General features: G+C 39.6%; 1 protein-coding gene across 3 annotated transcripts in view; it reads left to right on the top strand.

The window, feature by feature from the left end:
• The window catches only part of ncor2 (nuclear receptor corepressor 2), an 85,313-nt gene that overhangs the window by 32,061 nt on the left and 31,849 nt on the right, over nt 1-21,403 (top strand). For all 3 annotated transcript variants that reach the window (XM_086030094.1, XM_086030093.1, XM_086030095.1), the window contains exons 7-16: nt 2,870-2,926; nt 3,369-3,421; nt 5,940-6,006; nt 6,918-7,090; nt 7,217-7,310; nt 10,792-10,970; nt 14,449-14,503; nt 14,587-14,685; nt 16,174-16,328; nt 18,327-18,487. In XM_086030094.1, coding sequence (XP_085886220.1) covers nt 2,870-2,926; nt 3,369-3,421; nt 5,940-6,006; nt 6,918-7,090; nt 7,217-7,310; nt 10,792-10,970; nt 14,449-14,503; nt 14,587-14,685; nt 16,174-16,328; nt 18,327-18,487 — 1,093 coding nt within the window. The remainder of the gene's footprint in view (nt 1-2,869; nt 2,927-3,368; nt 3,422-5,939; nt 6,007-6,917; nt 7,091-7,216; nt 7,311-10,791; nt 10,971-14,448; nt 14,504-14,586; nt 14,686-16,173; nt 16,329-18,326; nt 18,488-21,403) is intronic.

The raw sequence follows: 21,403 nt of genomic DNA on the forward strand, positions 1-21,403 counted from the left end.
CACTTCCGTCCTTACATTCTGTCAACCCCCCAAAAAGAGCGTCCGTGCACACGTTAACATGATTTAAAACTCTGATGCACAAAACTAAAATGAAGAGGAGACAAGATCTATATCTCAGTGTTAAATACAGTAAATGCACTTTATTTATCAAGGCTTCCTCCATTGTCCTCATGCTGTCACTTGTAAATAAGTCCGCCAAAATAGCAGTAAATCGCTTGCCAGCCCCTCTTCTATTGGAAGCGCTTTCTGATGTCACGATATCCATCGTGCTGTCTTGAGCAACATCAGTCGCTCTTGCTTGAGGCGATCACAAAATTAGCTGGTGGCGGTTTCCTCCCAATTTTGAACACAGGAAAAACCCTGTGAATGTGCTCATTTGTTACCATTTCGTGATGTTTGATACTTCTTTTTTTAGACGGAAATCAGTATTAGTACTCAACCGTTGAATACTTCGAGATACTGATACCAGGTAACCAATACCAGTCGTACTTTTAGTTTATAAAATTTATATTTAACCATTCATTCATTCATTCCTTATCCATACCGCTTATCCTCACAAGGGTCGCGGGCGTGCTGGAGCCTATCCCAGCTGTCTTTGGGCAGTAGGCGGGGGACACCCTGAATTGGTTGCCAGCCAATCGCAGGGCACACAGAGACAAACATCCGCACTCACAATCACACCTAGGGGCAATTTAGACAGTCCAATCAACTTACCATGCATGTTTTTGGAAGGTGGGAGGAAACCGGAGTACCCGGAGGTATTTTAAACCAATGACAGATAATTTTAAAGAAAGGCCATTGGTTTATTTTTGACAAAAGGCAATACAGTCACTCTGCAATAGAGAATTTAAGTCCAAAAACCCCCACAAACAAGTAACTGAATGTAGGATTCATTTGTAAAACATGAAAAAAGTAAATAAATAAGGCGAGCCGATACCGATACCTGGTATTAGTACTTGCCCATTTCTATTGCCATTTGGGGTAGGCAATATTAAACTACCTAATGATATTGCTTACCTTTTGTTTGCTATCGTAGACATTTCAGAACCAGAACACAGTTATGCTAGGTTCAGACCAAACACGAAATATCATGTCGCCTCGCGTGTCTTACGTTTTTTGTTCGCAGGGGAACTACACAGTTGCTTGGAACTGCACAGGGTTGCTTAATCAGAGCTTTTGTCCTCCGAGAGGAAATTTAAAAAAAAATCCCATCACTAGTCAATCTGTTTACCGATGCTTGTGTTATTACTTTGGCTGCCAAATGCTTGGTTGACAGTACATCCGTTGCAAACAAGTCAGTCCACTGACCAGCTATGCCAACTTCCTCTCTCCCATTCTCCACACCTGCTCCTTTTTGGCTTGGTCCCGGCCAGTTAAGGAAGCTGGCAATACTGTATACCTCTCGGTCCCACAGACCGCAATGATATCATCCCACATTGTTTTTTTCTCACCACGCTGCGTGTGTCTGCTTCTGCTTGTACTGCTGCTGCGTGTGACGTAGTACATTCTCGACACCCATTACCTGTCCATGACGCAACGCCACAAAAAGTGTACACTTGCAAATCCCGTGAAATGGGTGAAGAAGCAACATTTTTAACTTCAAATGCTTAATCCACACCATCTGGCACACATTAATGCCCGACCACACAATTTGCTTTATATATGGAAACGTGCCACCAGAAACACTCGACTCACATTTGGTCTAACTGCATCATTAGGGGACAAAGACAGCCCATTTCGATTCGTTTTTCCACAAAGTGACAGGTGAAGAAATGTTTCTGGCAGTATTTGCAGGGGGTAGTGAGACTGGCTTTATGGCTATATTAAAAGACAGTACTGTAGTAATGATTCATACATGCATTTGTTCATATGGCTTAATGGCAGTCAGTGGTAGGGTACTACATTATACAGACAAAACAAGTATTGTTTTCTAAATACAATCCTGTACATTCTTACTTTTTTGTTGTGTGTTTGCATAAGATATACTGAGCAATTTTTTTCGTGGACTCAGGTTGGTCGGTGATGGGGGGGGCAGAGAAAAGGTTGACGTTTACATCTAGTGGCAGGTCTTTGTTCTTACCTTGTCTCACCTCACCTCTAAAATAGCTCACTTGGAGTGTGAACTCTTCTTCCTTTTCATCATTTACACGCACCATCGTGTTACTGTGAGCACAACGCAGAGCTTTTTCCAATATTTTGAATATTTTTATACAGAAAGAGTTGCTTTCAACACAACAGGGCAGGGGAAGTGACTTCACCTTTTCACCCTTGTCCCGGCATTGCCAATTAACCTTACGCATAGGTGGAGTTACGACTCTGATAAAACTGTGGGTCGACTTCAGTCCCCAGTCTGTGCCAGTACTGTTTATGCAGAACAGTTATACAGAAAAAAAAAGATTTCTGACTTTTACAGGCAGTCTAATAGGGACTAATGTGCATGCATTCCTTGTTACAGTTTATTGTGTTCTAGATATATATTGTTATTGCTATCATTCATCAGCTGTCTCTATGAGAGCAGCAAAGCCCTTTTAAAGGAAGTCTCCCCCCCACTGCTGCCTTTGCTTGACTCTTTCGACTCCCACTAGCGCTTCTGCCCGCTTGTTACCTCCCTCTCTGCTCAGGAAAAGTGAGCCTGTTTTTTCTTCCCCGTCAGAGTAGTGATGGGTAAGGCAAGTAACTATGGCCCAACTTGGGCTAAAAGCACTAATAATAGTCAACGTATGCACCTTTCCATCATTGCATCCAGTCACCCAGCTGGCTGTAGTGGAGTCCAAGCGTTCAAGTGAGTGTGCTCACTGTGTTGTCATGGTGATGACTGAGGTGCAGGCAGCCGGCTAATCTAGCACTTCTGGTTGTGTTCTCTTACCAGAAAAAGGCAGAGGAAGCACACAGGATACTGGAGGGACTTGGACCCAGGGTAGAACTGGTGAGTTGTATCTGTCATATTCCTGTTACCATATTATTATTTTCTCGCTCTTTTGTTTTCTGATTTTCATTTTAAACAAGTGACATAAGGAAATTGAATTGAATTGCATTATTCCTACCAATCTGGGCACAAGCGGTTGAGCAGTTTTAAAGAAGCTCTCCAAGGCAACTAAATGAAACTCAAAATCAAACTAATAAGATCTTTTCTGTGCCATATTTTAAAAATAGAATATCTCTTGTGCCTATTTAGATATTGTACTTTTTCCCATCCATCTGCATCTGTCTTGGACAACTGGGGAATTTGGATCTCTATGACGAAATTTGTCCTGTGTCCCTTCTTTTGATTTATTAAGTCTCACATCTATTGGTGACAAGGCAACAGATTGATGCTGCTTCCTTGTTGGTGCAGAACTTAACACTACAAAACTTTTATTTTCTTTCAGCCACTGTACAATCAACCTTCTGATACCAAGCAGTACCATGAGAACATCAAAATGTAAGTCAACCCTTGTGCGTTTTCCTTTTCATGCCAAAATCAAAAATGAAAAGAAGCTATAATAAAAATGCAAAAATCCAGTACAGTGGTACCTCTACTTACGAACTTAATTGGTTCTGGAAGACATTTCTTAAGTAGAAAATTTTTGTAAGTAGAGACGTTTTTTCCATGTAAATGCCATAGTCCGTTCCAAGCGCCCCAAAATTCAGACATAAATGTTTTATTATGCATAAAAATGCATCATAGCATGTAACAAATACATGTTACAATTAGATTATTGCACAATAAATGAGACTTGTGCTTAATGTAAAAAACAAACAATAGAGCAAAGAATAAACATGATGGTCATTTACCTTTTAATTGCTGCCCTCATCGCTTTTTGCCCTCTTTGGTTCATGTTCTTTCTCAGGAGTGGTTTTTGCCTGGCGTTTTGTAAAGAACTGATTTAATAACATGGCGACTGTCGATACATTACGGTCATATTCTTTGGCGAGTTCAACCAAACGCATCTCTTTTTCATACTTTTCTATTATCTCTTGCTTTGTAAAACTATCGGAAAACCTCATGGCCCGAGGGGCGAATGACAAGGATGAGGACGCTGTATAGACATATCTATCATATATATATATATATATATATATATATATATATATATATATATATATATATATATATATATATATATATATCTAACTGTCTAGCTACACACATAGACAGATATGGTAGAAGTCCCTCTTAGCCAACGGGATGCCAGGAAGATGCTAGGTAATAGCCAATGGCAGAGCAGCTATGAGTATGTTGCGTTCAGGAAACTCTGGAGCTGCGAGTAGCAGCCCATACCTTACATTACCTTTCGTATCCTGATATTTCTTTCGTAACAAGAGGCAATATTTTCCTGTTGAGGCGTTTCGTAACTTGAAAATTTCGTATGAAGAGCCGTTCGTAAGTAGAGGTACCACTATATCCTTCCTTTGAAATGTTGAGTCCTTGACCATTTCTTTTTAACACATTCAGATTGCTAGTCACAGGTTACATAAACAGGAAGTCCTTGAGTTACAACGTACTCGACCTACGACGTTTCGATATTACGACACCCGTGCCTCTTCCGCCATTTCGTCCCCAGCATCATAGTGTTTCTGCTAAGTTAGTGCAGAATGCTTGTCTCTTCCTCCCGTCCACTCTCTCCTCTCACTCACACGCCCCTCCCATCCAGCGATTCGTGTGATGCATTCAGGAAAGTCGGAAACAACACACTTCTTCAAAACACAAATGTCATAATGGCAACAACACAGATAAACCAATTTGTTACATAATTGTACTTTTTTTATACAACGTATTTTGACATGAACGACTTTAACCCATTAAGCCCGGGAGCGCATAACCGCGTTTCTACCACTAGAGCCGGGAGCACTGTTGCGTCTTTCTACCTTTCAAACCGGGGGAGCGGATACGTCACTGTCCAATCCAATTCTCCGTCTCTTAGCCAATTTAATGCATCAGATCTCCACGTGCTCCTGTTTGTCTTAGGAATGTGTTGAGAAAGAGTCTGGTTATATCTGAATTTAATTTTATGAAACCATAACTGTGTGTATGGTATTACAAACAATGCAGCCATGTTGTTTGTTTGCTATGGTGTGAAAGTAATGATTTTGATTGACATTGACGGTATAAATTTAGCGGTCTCTTTTAAGGACACCTTTCTTTCAAATTTGTATTAAAACCAATTCATAATTTTGTCATTAAAAATGCAGATAGTACGAATAAGTTATGGCAGAGTATCAAGGGGTGTAAGGAGAGATTCTTCATCCGTGTGACTCAATAGTGGCCCCTGGCAATCCAGTGGGATTTTTCACAGATTTTTCTGCACAACCACACAACTTTGGTGAATTTGTCATAGTGTTTGTTTGAATGTGTTTGGAGCTTTTATTCAGTGTTTATGTATGCTTTGGGTAAGGCCTTTCGGATTTCACAAGTAGTACTGCAGATAACATGTTGGGAAATGGGGGGAAAGATTATCCTCTGTTTATTTTTTTCAGCATATTATCTCAGCTTGCAGTTGTGATGTAAGACTGAGACCTCTAGTAACCTACTTTGTAGTTTCTTTTCCTTTCATGTAACGCCGCCGCTCAGTTAAATCGACTAATGTAGAATAAGATTACATTAATCATTGGGAAGCGTGACCTTACAACCGACAGATTAAGTGTCAGGAATAAAACTCTGTCTTGCAGCAAAGAAAGAGACAAACTGAGCGGCTGCCTAAGGAGATTAGTGGCCCTGACCTTTGTTTGACGAACTGCAAGACAAGTTTTATTCGTTTGTTCCCCATGCTGTCCTGTCCGTCCGAAAGCATTGATAAAGAAAGTTGTTTTTGTGTTGTAGGGTAATCCAGAACCTATAGATTTAGTGAGAAATCAAGTGACAATTGTGTGAAAACCTACTATTAATAATATTATTTTTTGCTTTTAATCCTCTGCATCACTCTTTTCCTAATGCCAGTTTATTTGTTCAACCTTCTTAGAAACCAGGCGATGAGGAAGAAACTCATCTTGTACTTCAAGAGAAGAAATCATGCTCGTAAGCAATGGGTAAGTGTACAGAACTGAGTATTTTTTTTTTTTTATGCTGCTGGGACTCAGCCAGTGAGGGATGACTAGTGTGAAATTGGGTCAGCAGCTCCTTAAAGTGAGTGGCCATTTTAGGCTGACCAGAGAGGAGACAGGGCCTGGGTGTGATATGTTTCAGCATACTGCTGGATGATTACCGTTTTATAAAGAAACATCATCAATTAAACCGTGGGTGAGGTTTTTTTTTTCCAGTTGGAAATTAATCTTGAGAATTTCTGTTGTTCAGGCGTATAACTAGCATAGCTATAAGTAAAGAAGGGATCAATGGCGTGTGCTTGTGCTCTGTTGTCATAGCCAGCTGGAAACAAAATTAAACTGACTTTGCAGGAAAAAAAAAAGGGTGTAACATTTGGCACAAAATGTACTTATATGCAAATGTTTCCATCTTAAAAGATAATGACATCAGAGTGTAAATACTGTATAATGTCCGAAAGAACAGTCAAGTGCAGCGTATAGTGAGAAGGGACTGCATTGAAAATTGAAGGTTAAACTTTCAGCTCTGTACTACAGTTCTGGCTTCCAAACAATTGTCACTCAATTATATTATATAAAGTTGAAAAACAATTCACTTCACTATTAACTCATACATTACTCTCAACATTTAGGGGTTTGTAGATGGAGATAGACAATTTGGAAATTATAAAATTCACCATTAGAGCGTCATTGATCTGTAAGGGCTTGGGCTTTGGAGCCAGAGGATTATGGTTCCTTTCACTCTGATAGGTCTCCTTGCATGTCTGCTTGTGTGTGTTTTGACTCTCTGTGTGTGTTGTGCAGCAAAATATGTACAGCACACAACACAGTAAGTGATTAATTAAAATTGTTGTTATTAATTGAAAATAAAATGCCTGCCTTTTTGTGTGACAATATAGGAGCAGAAATTCTGCCAGCGTTATGACCAACTGATGGAAGCCTGGGAAAAGAAGGTTGAGCGCATTGAAAACAATCCTCGGCGCCGAGCCAAGGAAAGCAAGGTACGGGAGTACTACGAGAAACAGTTCCCCGAGATTCGTAAGCAGAGAGAGATGCAGGAACGAATTCAGAGGTGAGCTACACGTTTGCAATCCCAAAGCTCACTACAACTGACTTACTCACTTGATGTTGCTAATGTGCAATAATTACTGTAAGAACTCAAATGGTGGAATATTTTTTGTGTCATCTGTTTTTGTAGCCGTGTTGGGCAGCGAGGGGGTGGATTGAGCTCTTCTGCAGCTCGCAGCGAACATGAGGTCTCCGAGATCATTGATGGAATATCAGAGCATGAGGTAAATCTTTTCTGTCAGAGATTGTGTCGCTTGCCTTACACTTTGTTCTCCCTTTAATGAAAAAACAGTCAGTGGCAGCTTGTCAATAGAGGGCACTAGGACACTGCCTTCACGCCCAGCTAAATCACTTTGAAAGGCACAAAAACAAAATAATGAAAATTAAATATTATAATGAAAATACTACAAAATATTAGGAGTGCAACGGTATACGTGGTTTTATTAATCCGTTTTGATACGACATGTTCGTTTCGGTCCACTTGCGTACCACTTCTGATCAGATTCTATTATTAGCGCTAGCTTACGCGCGAGTAGGCGAGTTTTCACACGGACGCTATTGAGTGTTGCACACGTAGGGGAGTTGGGGCACAGAAGAGGAGCCAGTATGCCAGAAGCCGTGATAAATCATAAATGCATGGATAAATGGCATTATTATGGCATACGCAAACAAGCCAGAGCCCGAAGCTTTAACTTGAATACTTAGATGTGTCTTAGGCTGTTGCTGCTGAGTGTTCGAATATTTCAGTGTCTTAATGGTTTACAAAATTAAGAGATCTTTATTGTTAGTGTATTTTTTATTCTGGTTTGATTTCTTAGAATATCACCTGAATGGTTTGCTTATATTTATTTTTTCTAAAAAATGTACCATTTACTTGTCATCTTTTTTTAAAATTCATTTTTTACCGAAAATATAACGAACGAAAGTTTCCAAGACTGAACCAAATCGAAATGTGATTTAGCGTACCATATATCTATTTGTATATGAGCAGGATGAATAGTATACGGTTAGTGATGAATAAAATTGATTCTCTGGCATACCAGCACACATCTCCACATGATATGGCGTGAATTAGGATACCCGAGTTCAACAAAATAAACGTATCTAGTTTTGTTTTCATATTCAACTCAATGAATCTAGGAAAATGCATGGTGGATTTCTGCACTTAAGCAAAGGTTTTGCAACAAGATTACAAACATTCTGCAGTGAAGATTACTTGTTAATCTTACTCGCTGTCCTAAGAAAGCATTGGCGCTCTGTATTGTGTACAGTAGGGGGTGCTCAATCTTTTTTGACCCAAGATCTAGTTTTTAACTCTTGCGCCATCCATGGATCGAACCCGCACCACCAACATGTCCCAGGTTTGGGAGTGCAGAGTGTTGACCAGTGAACTACAATGTGCCGCAGGCCCGGCTTAACGCCATATTTGAAGGGATAGGAAGTAATGTTGCTGTTCAAAGGTGGCTTACTCGACATTAAGATTATAGGGTGTGCAGGCTGTAGCATGCGCAAGAGCTGGGCGATTCTACTGATATACATCGCGACTACGTGTAATTTTTCTACTACTGTGTCTATCATCATTTGTCATCTGAAGCAAACTGCATGCAATAATAATTTGATGGGCAAAGAATTGCACTTATCAAGCTTACGGCACTTATCTGCCACCAGGTGGCAGACTGAACATCATTACTGGAAGGTTAATACATAGTCATCCGACATTATAAATTTATAGTGAAAATTTAAATTAACAGTCAATGAAAATGAATAAATAATGAGGTGGGCTAATGCAAATAATAAAATACTACTACTTTGGGAAATAATAAACTAACAACAACAAGCCCGTAACTATAAATAACTATTTAAAAAAAAAAAAGAAAAAAAAAAAGGCCCTCAAGGAATGCTGGTAGTGTGTACTCCTTCAAACTGCGAAAGCAAAGCAGTTTTTATTTTGAGCATCATCAAAACACAAAGAATATCCAAACTTAGAGACAAGATTTTTAAGTTTTTCAGACACCGAACTGTGTAGCCAACGATAGCAAGTTTAGCAATAAGCTTCGGCAGGCTACAGTTGCCTGCTAAACATGTTGCGGTTTCACTCCTAACTCAGTAATCCCAGCCTCCATCATCTCGCCTCCATGGTGGCAAATAATCTGCACTTTTTACAAGTATCGTTCTCACAAAGGGATTGCGAGGAGTAATTAACAAAGGGAAAGCTCGGATTTGGGAGCAGTCTACCACTTGACCGCGATTGACTGTTTGGGCACTCCTTGTGTACAGTGATTCTGGTGGAGCGACTAGTTCCTATGGCTTTATTAGTGAAGGGTCATGACTTTTCTAGCGTTAAATTATTAAAGACAATAATTAAAATAATAATGCTATCATAACAAAATAAAATGTTAGCTTCCAATTAAGCCATTTCGAGCGGGAAGATAAAAATAATTTGCATAACATAAATACCTACAATGCAGACAGACTGGTGCAAAGTGACGAGAGGGAGGTTTCATAGTTTCATAGTATCAAAGTTACAAAGTATCAAACGTGTGTATCCTGTCACCTTGCAAATGTGTAGTTGTATGTACACATGGTATATTTTGCTTTCACATGCACACATGAATCAGGGTTATGTTTATTTTACAGTTTAGAGTTCAATTGTGAAGACATTTTGTAGAATATATTTTTTTCCTGGAATTTGGATTTTAAGCAGTTCATTGATCTAGAAAATGACTTCGTTTCAAATATGCAAACAAAGCATTATGTTCAATAACACTTGTTACTAAGGATATCTTATTCCATTGTCTTCACCTGGCAGGCACTGCAGGTCCATCAGGAACAGAATGAACAGACTTTCCACAAGCTGTCATTGCAATGACACAATAACACCAACATCCACACACTCCCATATTACTCCTACTTGTTCAATCAGAAATCTCTGCTTTACTGTAGTAGCAGGGTAGAGAGTACTTTATACTTAACTACTTTAGAATACTTAGTTTATGAGTACTTTACTGCCATTTGTACTGCAAATGTAGTTTTGTTTACTTTGCACATTCAACGTCCCCTACTACGGTGCTTCTGCACACATAACATGAATACCTTTCTACTATTTGCACTGGATATGTAGAATTGCTTACTTTACACAGACAATAGCCTGACTCTGCTGCCGGTGTACATAAGTGTGCCTTCCTGCAATTTGCAATGCACAATTGAATATTGTTTTCTGCAGTTTTCATATTATTTATTTTTCTGTACTATTTATTTTCTTTCTTGCAACACAAACCTCGGGAGATGCACCCCAATTTCAGTATATATGCACTGTACAATAACAATAAAGGTTGTCTATTCTGTTCTATATCCGACAGTAAGATGTTCAGGCATTGCCTGCCACTTTTAATGGACCTTTAATCACTTTCCCTCTAGTGTAGAACCATTCAAAGCACTTTGTTTCACTAAGATAACAACTAGAGTCAGCGGTAAATGTGTGTAGAGTTCACATTTGATGTGTAATATGTCTCCAATTGCAGAGGAAGCTTAACTTCCTCTCCTACCGGCTGACCTCTGTAGTGCTTTAAAACAGCTGTAATGTTACTTTCAGTTCATGACAACTACAAGTACAGTCGAAAACGGTCTGTCTCATTCTTGGATGTTGATATGTGTGTGCATGTGTGTGTGCGCGTGTGTCTTTCGTGTGGCATGTGTGAACATTAGAACACAGAGAAGCAAATGCGACAGCTGGCAGTTATCCCTCCAATGCTGTTTGATGCTGAGCAGCAGCGCATCAAGTTCATCAACATGAATGGATTGATGGATGACCCTATGAAGGTGTACAAGGACCGGCAGGTCATGAACATGTGGAGCGAACAAGAGAAGGACACTTTCAGAGAGAAGTAAGGTCAACTTTTCAGTAAAGTCAGGCTGGTAAATGGGGTGCATATATTTAGCACATTTAGGTGAAATGATTGACAGTATTGCATAGGATGGGAATTTCGACTAATTTGCCCGCCGACTAGTCGCAAATTTTATTTGCGACTAGTCAACTAGTCTATAAGCAAGAAAACTTGAAATTTAATACATGTTGAATTCTAAGATTAAAATGCAAATGTTTTGTGTATTTACAGTAGGGGCTATTTCAGCCCAAATATTCAGGATAGTTTGTTAATTTAAATTCAATTGATGTAACAACAACTGACTGAATAGAAGTGAACAATTGAAAGAGAAATACATTTCTGATACATTTTCCAATGCAATGCATGGCATTTATTATGAATAATGTAATGAGTAATGGTACCGACTCCCAGTCCAGCAGGGTCTCATTCGCCATATGTTAGGTGCATTATCATGCACACAGGCGACACAGGCTTTATTTTCTAGTGCCCACGTACCCATCACACTCCGCAGGAGAGCAGCCAAGTTTTCAGCTGTGTGTCTTTCCTCCAAGGCACATGAAGCACAAAGCTGCGGAGATGTCCTTCGTCCACATACGTTATACACATTATAGTCATGTAAGATTCGGTGGCTATGGACGTCCATCCGTCTGTAGTTAAGGCATTGGCCACATTACTGACCCGCTCAAACGTGGCTCGATATACAGCATTTATTTTTTGAACCCTTTGTCTTCAACAAAAGAAAGCAGCAGCATATCGAGACATTTTCCAAATTACTTGGGTAATCTTTGCAGTGCGGTGAGCATCACAGCGCCCGGGTGGAACAAACACTCTCATGCTCATCTGCCTGGCCCTGCCGCCATCGACCTGCAGGTTCACATCGTGGTTTACTTTGTGGTTTCTCATTGCTCCGGTAGAGTGGGTGTAAGCAAATTTATGCTTACAAAGCCTACAGAGGACCTTGTTGTCATCTGCTGCATCAAAATACTGCCAAACGGTGCCATTGTTTTTCGTGGTAGCTTCGACATCTTCAGAATGTACTTTTCTTCCCCAAACGCAGTGTCCCTGCCCCCTACTATGTGTGCGTGTGGGCGGGGTGGTGGGGGGGCTAAGGGGAGCAATTCTCTCTTGGTGCTCAGCTTGTAAATGTTTACAGAGGCAGAGGTGTGAGGAACATGATGCGTGATACTTAATGCAGCGTTTAACCGACTAGTAAAATACTAAACGTTTAATAAATCGTAAACGGTTAAACGATACACATCCCTAGCATTGCATTGTCTCTCATTCACACATTCATAGGCTGATGGTGGAGGATACCATGCAAACTGCCAGCCATTACACCTGGGTCAAACAAGGTTTTCAGTATCTTGCGCTTAGGGCACTTGGTGTCAAACTAATAACTTCCAAATATGGCCACTATAGCACCTGAGCCCTGTTGTCTTATGGGCCAAAGCTTGTCATAACTGTTTCATTGCTGTTTCAATGTGAATGGTGAAATCCCCGGTTAAGATAGAATGGTTAAAAATCAGGAGAGACAAGTGATAATAATTCAGAAAAAAACATCACTAAAACTTGCACAGTGTCCTGGAGCTCTGTAAATGATTAAAAGGAGAAAACTGAGTTATTCAAAAGAAATAAAATCACCAAATAAAATCTCTTTTTACTGGAATTAATCTGTGAACAAGGCAGCTTCTCCTCCTCCTTTCTTTCCATTTCAACATTTGTTCATTATGTGTGAATGATAAAGAGGTCAGGAAGTTGTAGGAAAGGGAGTGAGTCTTCCCTTTTTTGTGACAAATGAGGGACGACATTTAAAGCACAACCACGCAATGTATCACAATGTCATGGTATTTCTTTTTTTTAATCCAAAACACAGAGAAAAGTCATTTTAGTATATATGTGATGCAAACAAACTAAAAAATGTACCAACATGCAACTACAATTTATCTTCATAAGCTTGTATAATAAATGTGATTATTACTGACAATACCATAGTTAAGTACTCCGGTGCTGTGCCGTATTTCCGGCATACATTTCTTTTGGACAAGACCCGCACCGCCCTATATGTGTGTCTTGTTTAAGTGCTCCTACGCCATAGTGAATCAAAAGAGTTAACCCTAAAGCACCTTTCTCAGAAGCTCCCCAAAACCTAAGGTCGGCTTTGGAATTACCCTTGAAAACCTGAAGTTCTCCCAGAAATTCAACACTTACAAAATGATTAATATCTCAGCCCCTGTAGGAGACAGAAACATAATTCCAAAAGAATTAAAGATCTTAGACATGTGGCTTTCACACAGGCAGAATTTAAACGCTCCCGGGCTTAATGGGTTAATCCACCAATAGTATAAATCAAATTAACAAACACCAGCCAATCAGAGGCAGAGTAGCACGTGTCTTGTCTTGAAATAACGTGATAATAAATCCATATACACGACCCGCGCATCTTCAAAGATGGAACGAATAATCATTAACCACGGTGAGAAATTTGAGAATGCATCTTTACTGGGAAAAAAAGTGTGAAAAGAAATGGTGCTGTGCATGGCACAATGTAAGAGGGGGCAATCAAAAACCTTTCTCCAGTTGGTGCAACAAATATTAACGCTACCAGGTATTATCTTCTGCAGCGTGTTCTCAAAGGTACTGGTGTATGGTAGCAGCAGGAAGAAAGTGCTAGTGTGCTGCGAAGAGGACTCAGGCCACGAAGCTTTGGTTTGTGCGCTACTAGTACATTGCCGGGATGTACCGCATCTGCCACCGCGGCTTCAATGAGTGACTGTCTATTCTTGCCGATCACGACCATCAGTTTGGATAATGGATGGCTGGATGGATGTAATGAGTGTCCCCTTTGTGGTGACAGCACCCCACCCCACCCCCCACCACCACCAAGACAATTTTCTGAGAATTTTCTTACTTTAAAGTGGAGTCAACCCAAACATATTTTTTTGAGAGTATGTTCCATGCAAGCCCGCCAGTTGAAACAAGGCATTCTGATAAATATTGCGTCAGCGGAATAAGAGTTAATCCACCCGTTTTTAACCATTGACCAATCACGACTCAACTGTTTTCTGAAGTTGAGCCGTGATTGGTCGTTACCTGAGCAGTTGTGATGTCATTTTCAGTCGGCAGAAGTGACAAAATGGCCACCCCCTGAGATGGCTAAAAAGGGGTGAATTTTGCTGCTTAACTCATACTCCACAAACGTAATATTAATCAGAATGCCGTGTTTCAACTAGTAGGCCTGCTGGGAACATATTCTTCAAAAAATATGTTTGTTGATTTCCACTTTAAGCGTTAGGATACTGTGATTAGTCTAATTACGAGTAGCCTGATTGAGTTGAATACCTGCTGAACACTATTACTAAAACAAACCTTTCATTCTGTCGTTTTTTTTTTTTTTTTATTGTTTTAGAGCTTAGTGCTTCATGCAAGTGCTATTTAAAATATCTTCAGGTTGTATATTTTTTATGTTCTGCGTCCACAGATTCATCCAACACCCTAAAAACTTTGGTCTGATTGCATCTTTTCTCGAAAGAAAGGTATGGCTTTTATGTTCATCTGAGTAATCCAGTCTTCTCAGGACATAGCAATTTTCAAGTAAATCACATTTCTTTCTTTTCAGACGGTGGCAGAATGTGTGCTCTTTTATTATTTGACCAAAAAGAATGAGAACTATAAGAACATTGTACGAAGAAACTACAGACGGCGAGGAAGGAGCCAGGTATTTTCAACCTTCAAGCTTTCAGACTCCAGATCATGTCCTCTCATTTTTTATTTCAACACATGCTATCTCAATGACAATATTACCTTTAGCTGATTACATTTCCTGAGGTTGTAGTAGTCTCACAGTGGGCAAAAGGCCAGAAGCTTTTGGTGAAACAAGTCAGACAAGAATAACCTATGCTAACCTGTTTTCTGCTTTCCTTCTGTATATTGCATGTTGCAATTGCCTTGTTTTCTTTTTAAACATAACATTTTAAGATGATGAAACTTTGAACAGAATTTGTTAAAATGTGCTTAATTTGAGGGTGGTACAAATCATCTCAGCAGTCAGTGTGTCTAGTACCAATAGACATATTGGTCAAATGACCAAGGTCTGGCAAGACTTTATTGTCACTGACTGCAAAACACTAACAATATCAATGGGGCCAGCTACACATACGGTGTATAGAAGAGCTGTTGCTCTCCATTAGATTTGTATGATGACTTTTTCGAATTAGTGTCCTCAATACATATATGTTATGCTTTAAAAATACAAAATAGTTGATGATTATTAATCATTTACAACTTATCTTTGACTTTCATTAAAAACATAGTCATCGCTTCCCTCTGAAAGTAGCTCAAAGTATTGCCGATCGAGGTATAGATAAAACATTGTTGTCCCTCGCATCAAAGTTGCTCATCCCCTTGATCATCTTTTTGACTCTACGATGTATTTCCTAGCAGTCTCTCACTCTTTTTGTCAGTCCGTCTCACACATTAAAGATACTGTATTTAGGTCATTATCATAAAAAAGTGTTGCTTTGGCCTAAGGCAGCAATTCTCAAATACATCATAAATAGCAATGGGTGTCATTAGTGCAAGAGTAGTTGTCAGCCTGGATGTCTGTATTCATCTGAACTCTCACCCTAAAGCCCAGACAGGCAAGTCACTTGTGAGGAAGTGGTACTGTTTGCTTGAAAACCAAAAGTTATACAGCAGAACAGTTATTCTGCGGTTACTGAACTTTCGTATCCTGTTTTGTTTTGCCTAAGCGGGCATTCTTTTTAGTTATGTGAAATTCAGCGAAACCAGATTACTTTGTGTGTGTTATATAAACAAGATACGGCAGGGTTATCAAATCAACCTGTTTGCCATTTTTTGATGTCTCTATTGTATATTTAAGTATTAACCATGTTTTATTCCTATGTTATCTTGTAGCAGGTGAGTTTAAGAGTATTTCAACACAAAGAATAATGCTTTTGAAGTATGTACAATAAATAAATTATAGCATTGATGAGGGGTTCTTGTCAAATTCCTGAGCTAGAAAGGCTTTTGGCAGTTTTCATTTCACTAATTACAAACTCATACATAGATGCTTAAAATGACAACGCTGATGTTCATTTGCGTAAAATGACAACTCCGATATTTATTCTCCATAAGTAGATCATCTGGGTTCATATTTGTAATAGGTTGCCTTTGCCTTCTTGTCCTGTTCAATAATATGTAGCATGGCCAGCAGCAGCAGCAGCAGCAACAGCAGCAACAGCAGCAACAACAAGTCAATCGAAACAGCCAGGAAGACAAAGAAAAGGAGGAGAAGGACAAGGAAGGAGAGAGGGAGGAGGATAAACCAGAGGCTGAAGACAAGGAGGATGGAATGAAGTAAGCCCAAACTACTATTTAAACAGAGAGAGCAGAAAATCAGTAATCGGCTTTCGGTGCCTTATCATCTTTGTCACAGTATATGAACAACTTTTGAAGTCATCTTATAACAAGCAAATATTTGTAGCCTACAAATTTCATTCATTCAGGTCACGTTACTTTCATGCCTTGCCTTCTGTGTCAAACTCCAAAGAGTGAGATAATGTTAGAAGTATGTTTCAGAGAGAGAAAGTTCATCTGGAAATCCTATTGTGCTTGAAACTTAAGGACTAGTGTCTCACACCTCGCCAGACTTTCCACCGACATGAAGTTGGAATTCATTTACCTTATTTAAACAGCTGTTTTCCTTGGAAACACCTTTGGATTCTTCTGTTCTGTGGTTTTGCTGTTGACAATGTAAACGGATTATATGTGTTTATGCGTGGGTAGATGGCTTTGTGCAATATTGTCAAACAGCAACGGATGAAAAAAAAAAGCAACAGTTTGAATACCACTCTTTCTGTTCTTCTTGGAAATCAATAGGTGAATGCACCCAATCTGTGTAGGCAGGCACTCTTATTATCTAATCGGAGGTTGTTCTTTGCACTGTAGATGAAATGTACATTCTTGAGCCTTTATGTCAGACAGGAAGATGCTGATGAGGCATTACCTCCTTTCTGCCTTTACTGAGACATAGCCGGGTGATTCCAACCAGACCCTGCTGTCTCACTGTCTGCTTTCGTACAGCTGGCCCACTAGCATCCGTATGCCACGTTAATATTAATGGAACTCAGGAAAACTGAATTGAGAGTGTTTGCTATCACACTGGCCTTTTTGTGTGTAGTATTCTGTAAAATTCCAGTTCTCATGCGGCCCAGATTTACCCAAAATGTGTTCTTTTTACTCCGCTTCCATCTAGCAGTATCGATGTGTTGTGTTTCCTTTTATTTTTATTCATTTTTTAAATCTTTTTTATTTTTTATTTCCTTAGTCAATTTTGAAGCCTGCCAAACGATGTGATTGGTTCCATCACGTTTTTCACTATTTTTTGTACCAGCTGGAGTGGTGCCCGAAAGGTACCTAAAAGATGGAGGTAGACACCATGTAGTCCCTTGTGAATACAGTAATGAGTCTTTTGTTTTTCCTCCAAAACCTGGCTTTATGCAACATACAGACACAAAAAGAAAAAAAAAAAGTGAAATGATCCTCATTTATATTTTGCTATGTTGTGTTCCACTTTGGTAAATCCATATTAATTTCAAATGTTTGTCACACAATTTTGTTTCCCCATCATCAAAAAAAAAAAAGTATTAGTCAGAGGCATGAGTAAACAAAATTCAGTTTTTAAATGAATGTTTTTATTGTGAGTGGAGGAAAAAAATCCAAACCTGCATGTTCCTGTGTGAACACCACCCTCAGCAGCAACATCAATAATAAAGTCACAGCTGGGCATTTTACTAAAAATTTGCAGCCCGGTACCGTTCCGCTGTCCGACTAGCCACCTTTTTGTCCGGCCGGAAAAAATAGTAATCGCCTATAGGCCAGTCCGCCTATCATTTTAAACAAGCTCAAAAATGTGATTAGCCACAGTAAATTAGTGATTTAACAAGAGGGGCAAGTACTTTCTCACACAGTGTCAAGTCACTTTGAATAGATTTTTCCCTTGATAATTCAAATTATTATTTAGCAGTGCATTTTATTTAGCAGTGTATGTTATGTTTACTTTGGTTATCTTTGTCTGATCTTTACTTTTGTTTGATGACAATTAAGTGGGGAAACTAGTGTTTCCCCACTTTATTGTGGTGGCAAATACTTTTTCATTGCGCTGTACTACCATCCAAAGTACACACACTGTGGTGGAAACTAAAGCCAGATATGGGTTTACTATTATATAGACTGCATGTCAATGGTTGTGATGGATGTATTGAGCCATCTCCTACCTATACCACGTATTATATACAGGATCACAATGTGTTTTTAAATGTTGTTTGAAAACGAAATGCCATTTCTAAATTGCAGAGATGAAACTTCTGGGGAAGATGCAGAGGACAAAGAGCCTGCAGTGGCTGTCAAGGGTCGACGAACAGCCAACAGCCAGGGGCGCCGTAAGGGCCGGATCACCCGCTCAATGACCAGTGAGGTGGAGGAGATGACCACGGCACCTGTCAACAGTGAGCTCGGTCAGTCTTGGTGGTTTAACATCAAATCACTGCACCAGGGTGTGGGACGATGGTAGCGCATCTGTAAGGTCTTTGAACTTTAAACCGGAGGTTCATAGTTTAAGTCCCCCTGTGGGCAACAGTAAATGTCAATTTGTCATTGAGAGATGCTTGTCTGTTTCCTGATTACTGCATTTGTGCATTACATCATTAACATTTATTTGAAAGCACCATTAATGTTGTTCATTGAGCATATAAACAGGGGTGCACATAACTGGTACGCATGCGCAACAGAAATCACTAATGCATACCGTCATTTGCGTCATTACGCGCATTTGCGTACCTATTAGTGGTGCAGTGGAATGAATCATCTTTGATTGGTAAGGATCAAGCATCGGTTCAAGATGGGCACGATCCGCAGAATGGTTGGTGAAAAAAAATGCGCCCATTCACAAGTTGCATGTACAAGAGCGTTTTGTAAACATGAACACACAATGAACACACCGCCTCCGCAAAGGCTAACTTCAAAATAAAGCTTACCAAATGATACATCGAATCATTAATGCCAATGCAATAGCCTTAGTGAACTTTTACTTTGGTGGCGTAACGGCTAACTTGACTTCCGTTTTCGACGCATTGGCAGTTTTAACACTTGCTACCAACACAACGCTGTCTCGAAATCATATTCAGTCGCTAATTTAGGACTCGAACAAACCGCTGGTTAATTTTGCTGTCATCGTATGATACGGCACAAGTCTCCGGCGTTAGTGGCTAGCAGCTGTTATCATTAGCTGGTAGTTCAACATCTGCTCCTTTCCTTGATTTTTTTTTTCTAACTTCTTTTTCTATATTGTGGACCTAGATTACTTGTAATGTGCCGCCCATGTTTTAATAAAGGTGCCTTAAGTTGCACTTCAAGTCTTTTTCATTAAGAAAAAAAATAAAAATAAAACTTTGTCTTCATTTTATTTATAACAACACGTTTGCCTAATAATTGTAAGAAAACATTCAGCTCAAAATGTATGGCAGGATATCTTGAAATACACTGTACCACTTACAAACTTGCGTTAAATTTTGTTTTTAAATCCTAAACGGCCATACTAGACATTAAGAGGGGTTTTTGTTGTTGTTGTTTGTTTTTTAATAGGCAAAAGTGTTTTATAAAATATAAGTTCTATTTAGCTATTTTTTTTTTTTTTTTTTTGGTTCATACAAAAAAACGATCCGATCCGTGACTCAAAATCCATGACCGATCCGAACCGTGACTTATGAGATCCGTTGGCCCACTAGTGAGTACCAAAGACAATCCCCTGGTACTCATGTGAGTACCGCATGAAAAAAATGATGTGCACACCTACATATAAAGATAAGATACAGCCAAATGTGTAATGTCAATGTCAGTGAATTAAAGCAGCACTGGGCAAGAATTTGACCTTAATAAAACATTTTCACAACTCTTTTGATGAAACATTGACAAGTAGTTGAATGGGACTTAAGTCATGCCCTGGGGGGCTCTGTATCGTTTTTACTGGCACTAATCAACTTTGAGGAGGATGGGAGCAACCCTGGCACACAAAAAAAATGTACAAATGTCCTGTATTCTTTTAGGGCACTCCCACTTCCTCCTTTCGCTATAAGGACGGAAGTCGATTCAAACGTCTACCCGCTATTACTGGTGTTATGGCAGAAGCCCCAAAACAAACAAAAAAACAAAAGTATTGTTTAAACAAAATTAGATTCATGACCTCATCGCTATTCATCTTTCACACAGCCACTGGACATAGAAATGTAATTCAGTCCAACTTGCAGACCAGCGGGAGAGCTCAGGATTTCACGGCACTACGCGCTGGCGCACATGGGAGATGTGGTTGACGTTTATCAAAACACTACCGCTTTTGTCCACATGGCACCGCCATAATCAACAAAAACTGACATGAGACAGTGTTGCTTTAATATACAGTTGTCAACTGAGCCACTGAGAATATGAGCGAGCTTATACCATTTTGTTATTTGTAAGTTAAGAGCACAAATAAACAGAGAAAATGCATATTATCTTTTGATGAATACCGGTTTAAATAAAGGTTTAGTTTCAATGTTTACATTGAAGGGGCAGTTCATTATTGCATACAGCACTTTTTTTTTTTTTAAACTTGGGTCTCAGTGCGTCTGCATGTTAGTACAGTATAAGTGAATGTGCCATTGTACCAGTAATTAATCAGCTTGCACAAAGTATGAATATATTTGACAGATGTTTGGATTAAGACTACTATTGAACTAAACGCTCAGTGGCATCCATTGGGCGGCATACCTAAATCTTTAAATTGCCCAACTGCAATATGACAAAAAAATTAAGTTAGCCCAATCTTTTCAGTGGCTCACTTGCGCTCCAAATAATGATCTCCTGTTCCATACCACCAGAGTGCACTGTTGGCCCTTCAGTCCTCTCCCCACTCATTATTTAAGTGCCAGCTGTGTCCCCATATGGAGTCCTTGCACATTGTCAGTTTGTTGTACTCACAGCATCACTTCTGCTATTGGTGATACCTTTTTTAAATATATCAGCTGTTGCACGTACAATGTATTCTGCATGTTGCATTTGCTATCACTAAGTTTCGTTGCACGGAATTCCCCAGTGAGACAAGGTGCAGGGACTCTGAACAGCCTCCCTCTTTCCTTGTCCTGATGCTCAGAGCACTGCTTGGCTGGCTGCTTCGTCCTTCACAGGTCCAAATGAAGGATTTACAAGTACAAGTACAAGATCCAACTTCTATGTGTTGGGCAGAGCCATGGTCGCTCTGGCTAATAACTTGTGCAGTGAGGGAAAAGCCAGTTGTTGTCTATAATCATTAACTGACTTCTCCCCTTCGATTTCCTGCTTCCTCCATCTAAAGCAAACAGTCCCTAGCGACCTAGGCAACAGTGCCTCTTTAGCAAGCG

Source organism: Filicampus tigris, chromosome 5 (assembly GCF_054856515.1).
Source record: "Filicampus tigris isolate MCC_2025a chromosome 5, RoL_Ftig_1.0, whole genome shotgun sequence".
Lineage (NCBI taxonomy): Eukaryota > Metazoa > Chordata > Actinopteri > Syngnathiformes > Syngnathidae > Filicampus > Filicampus tigris.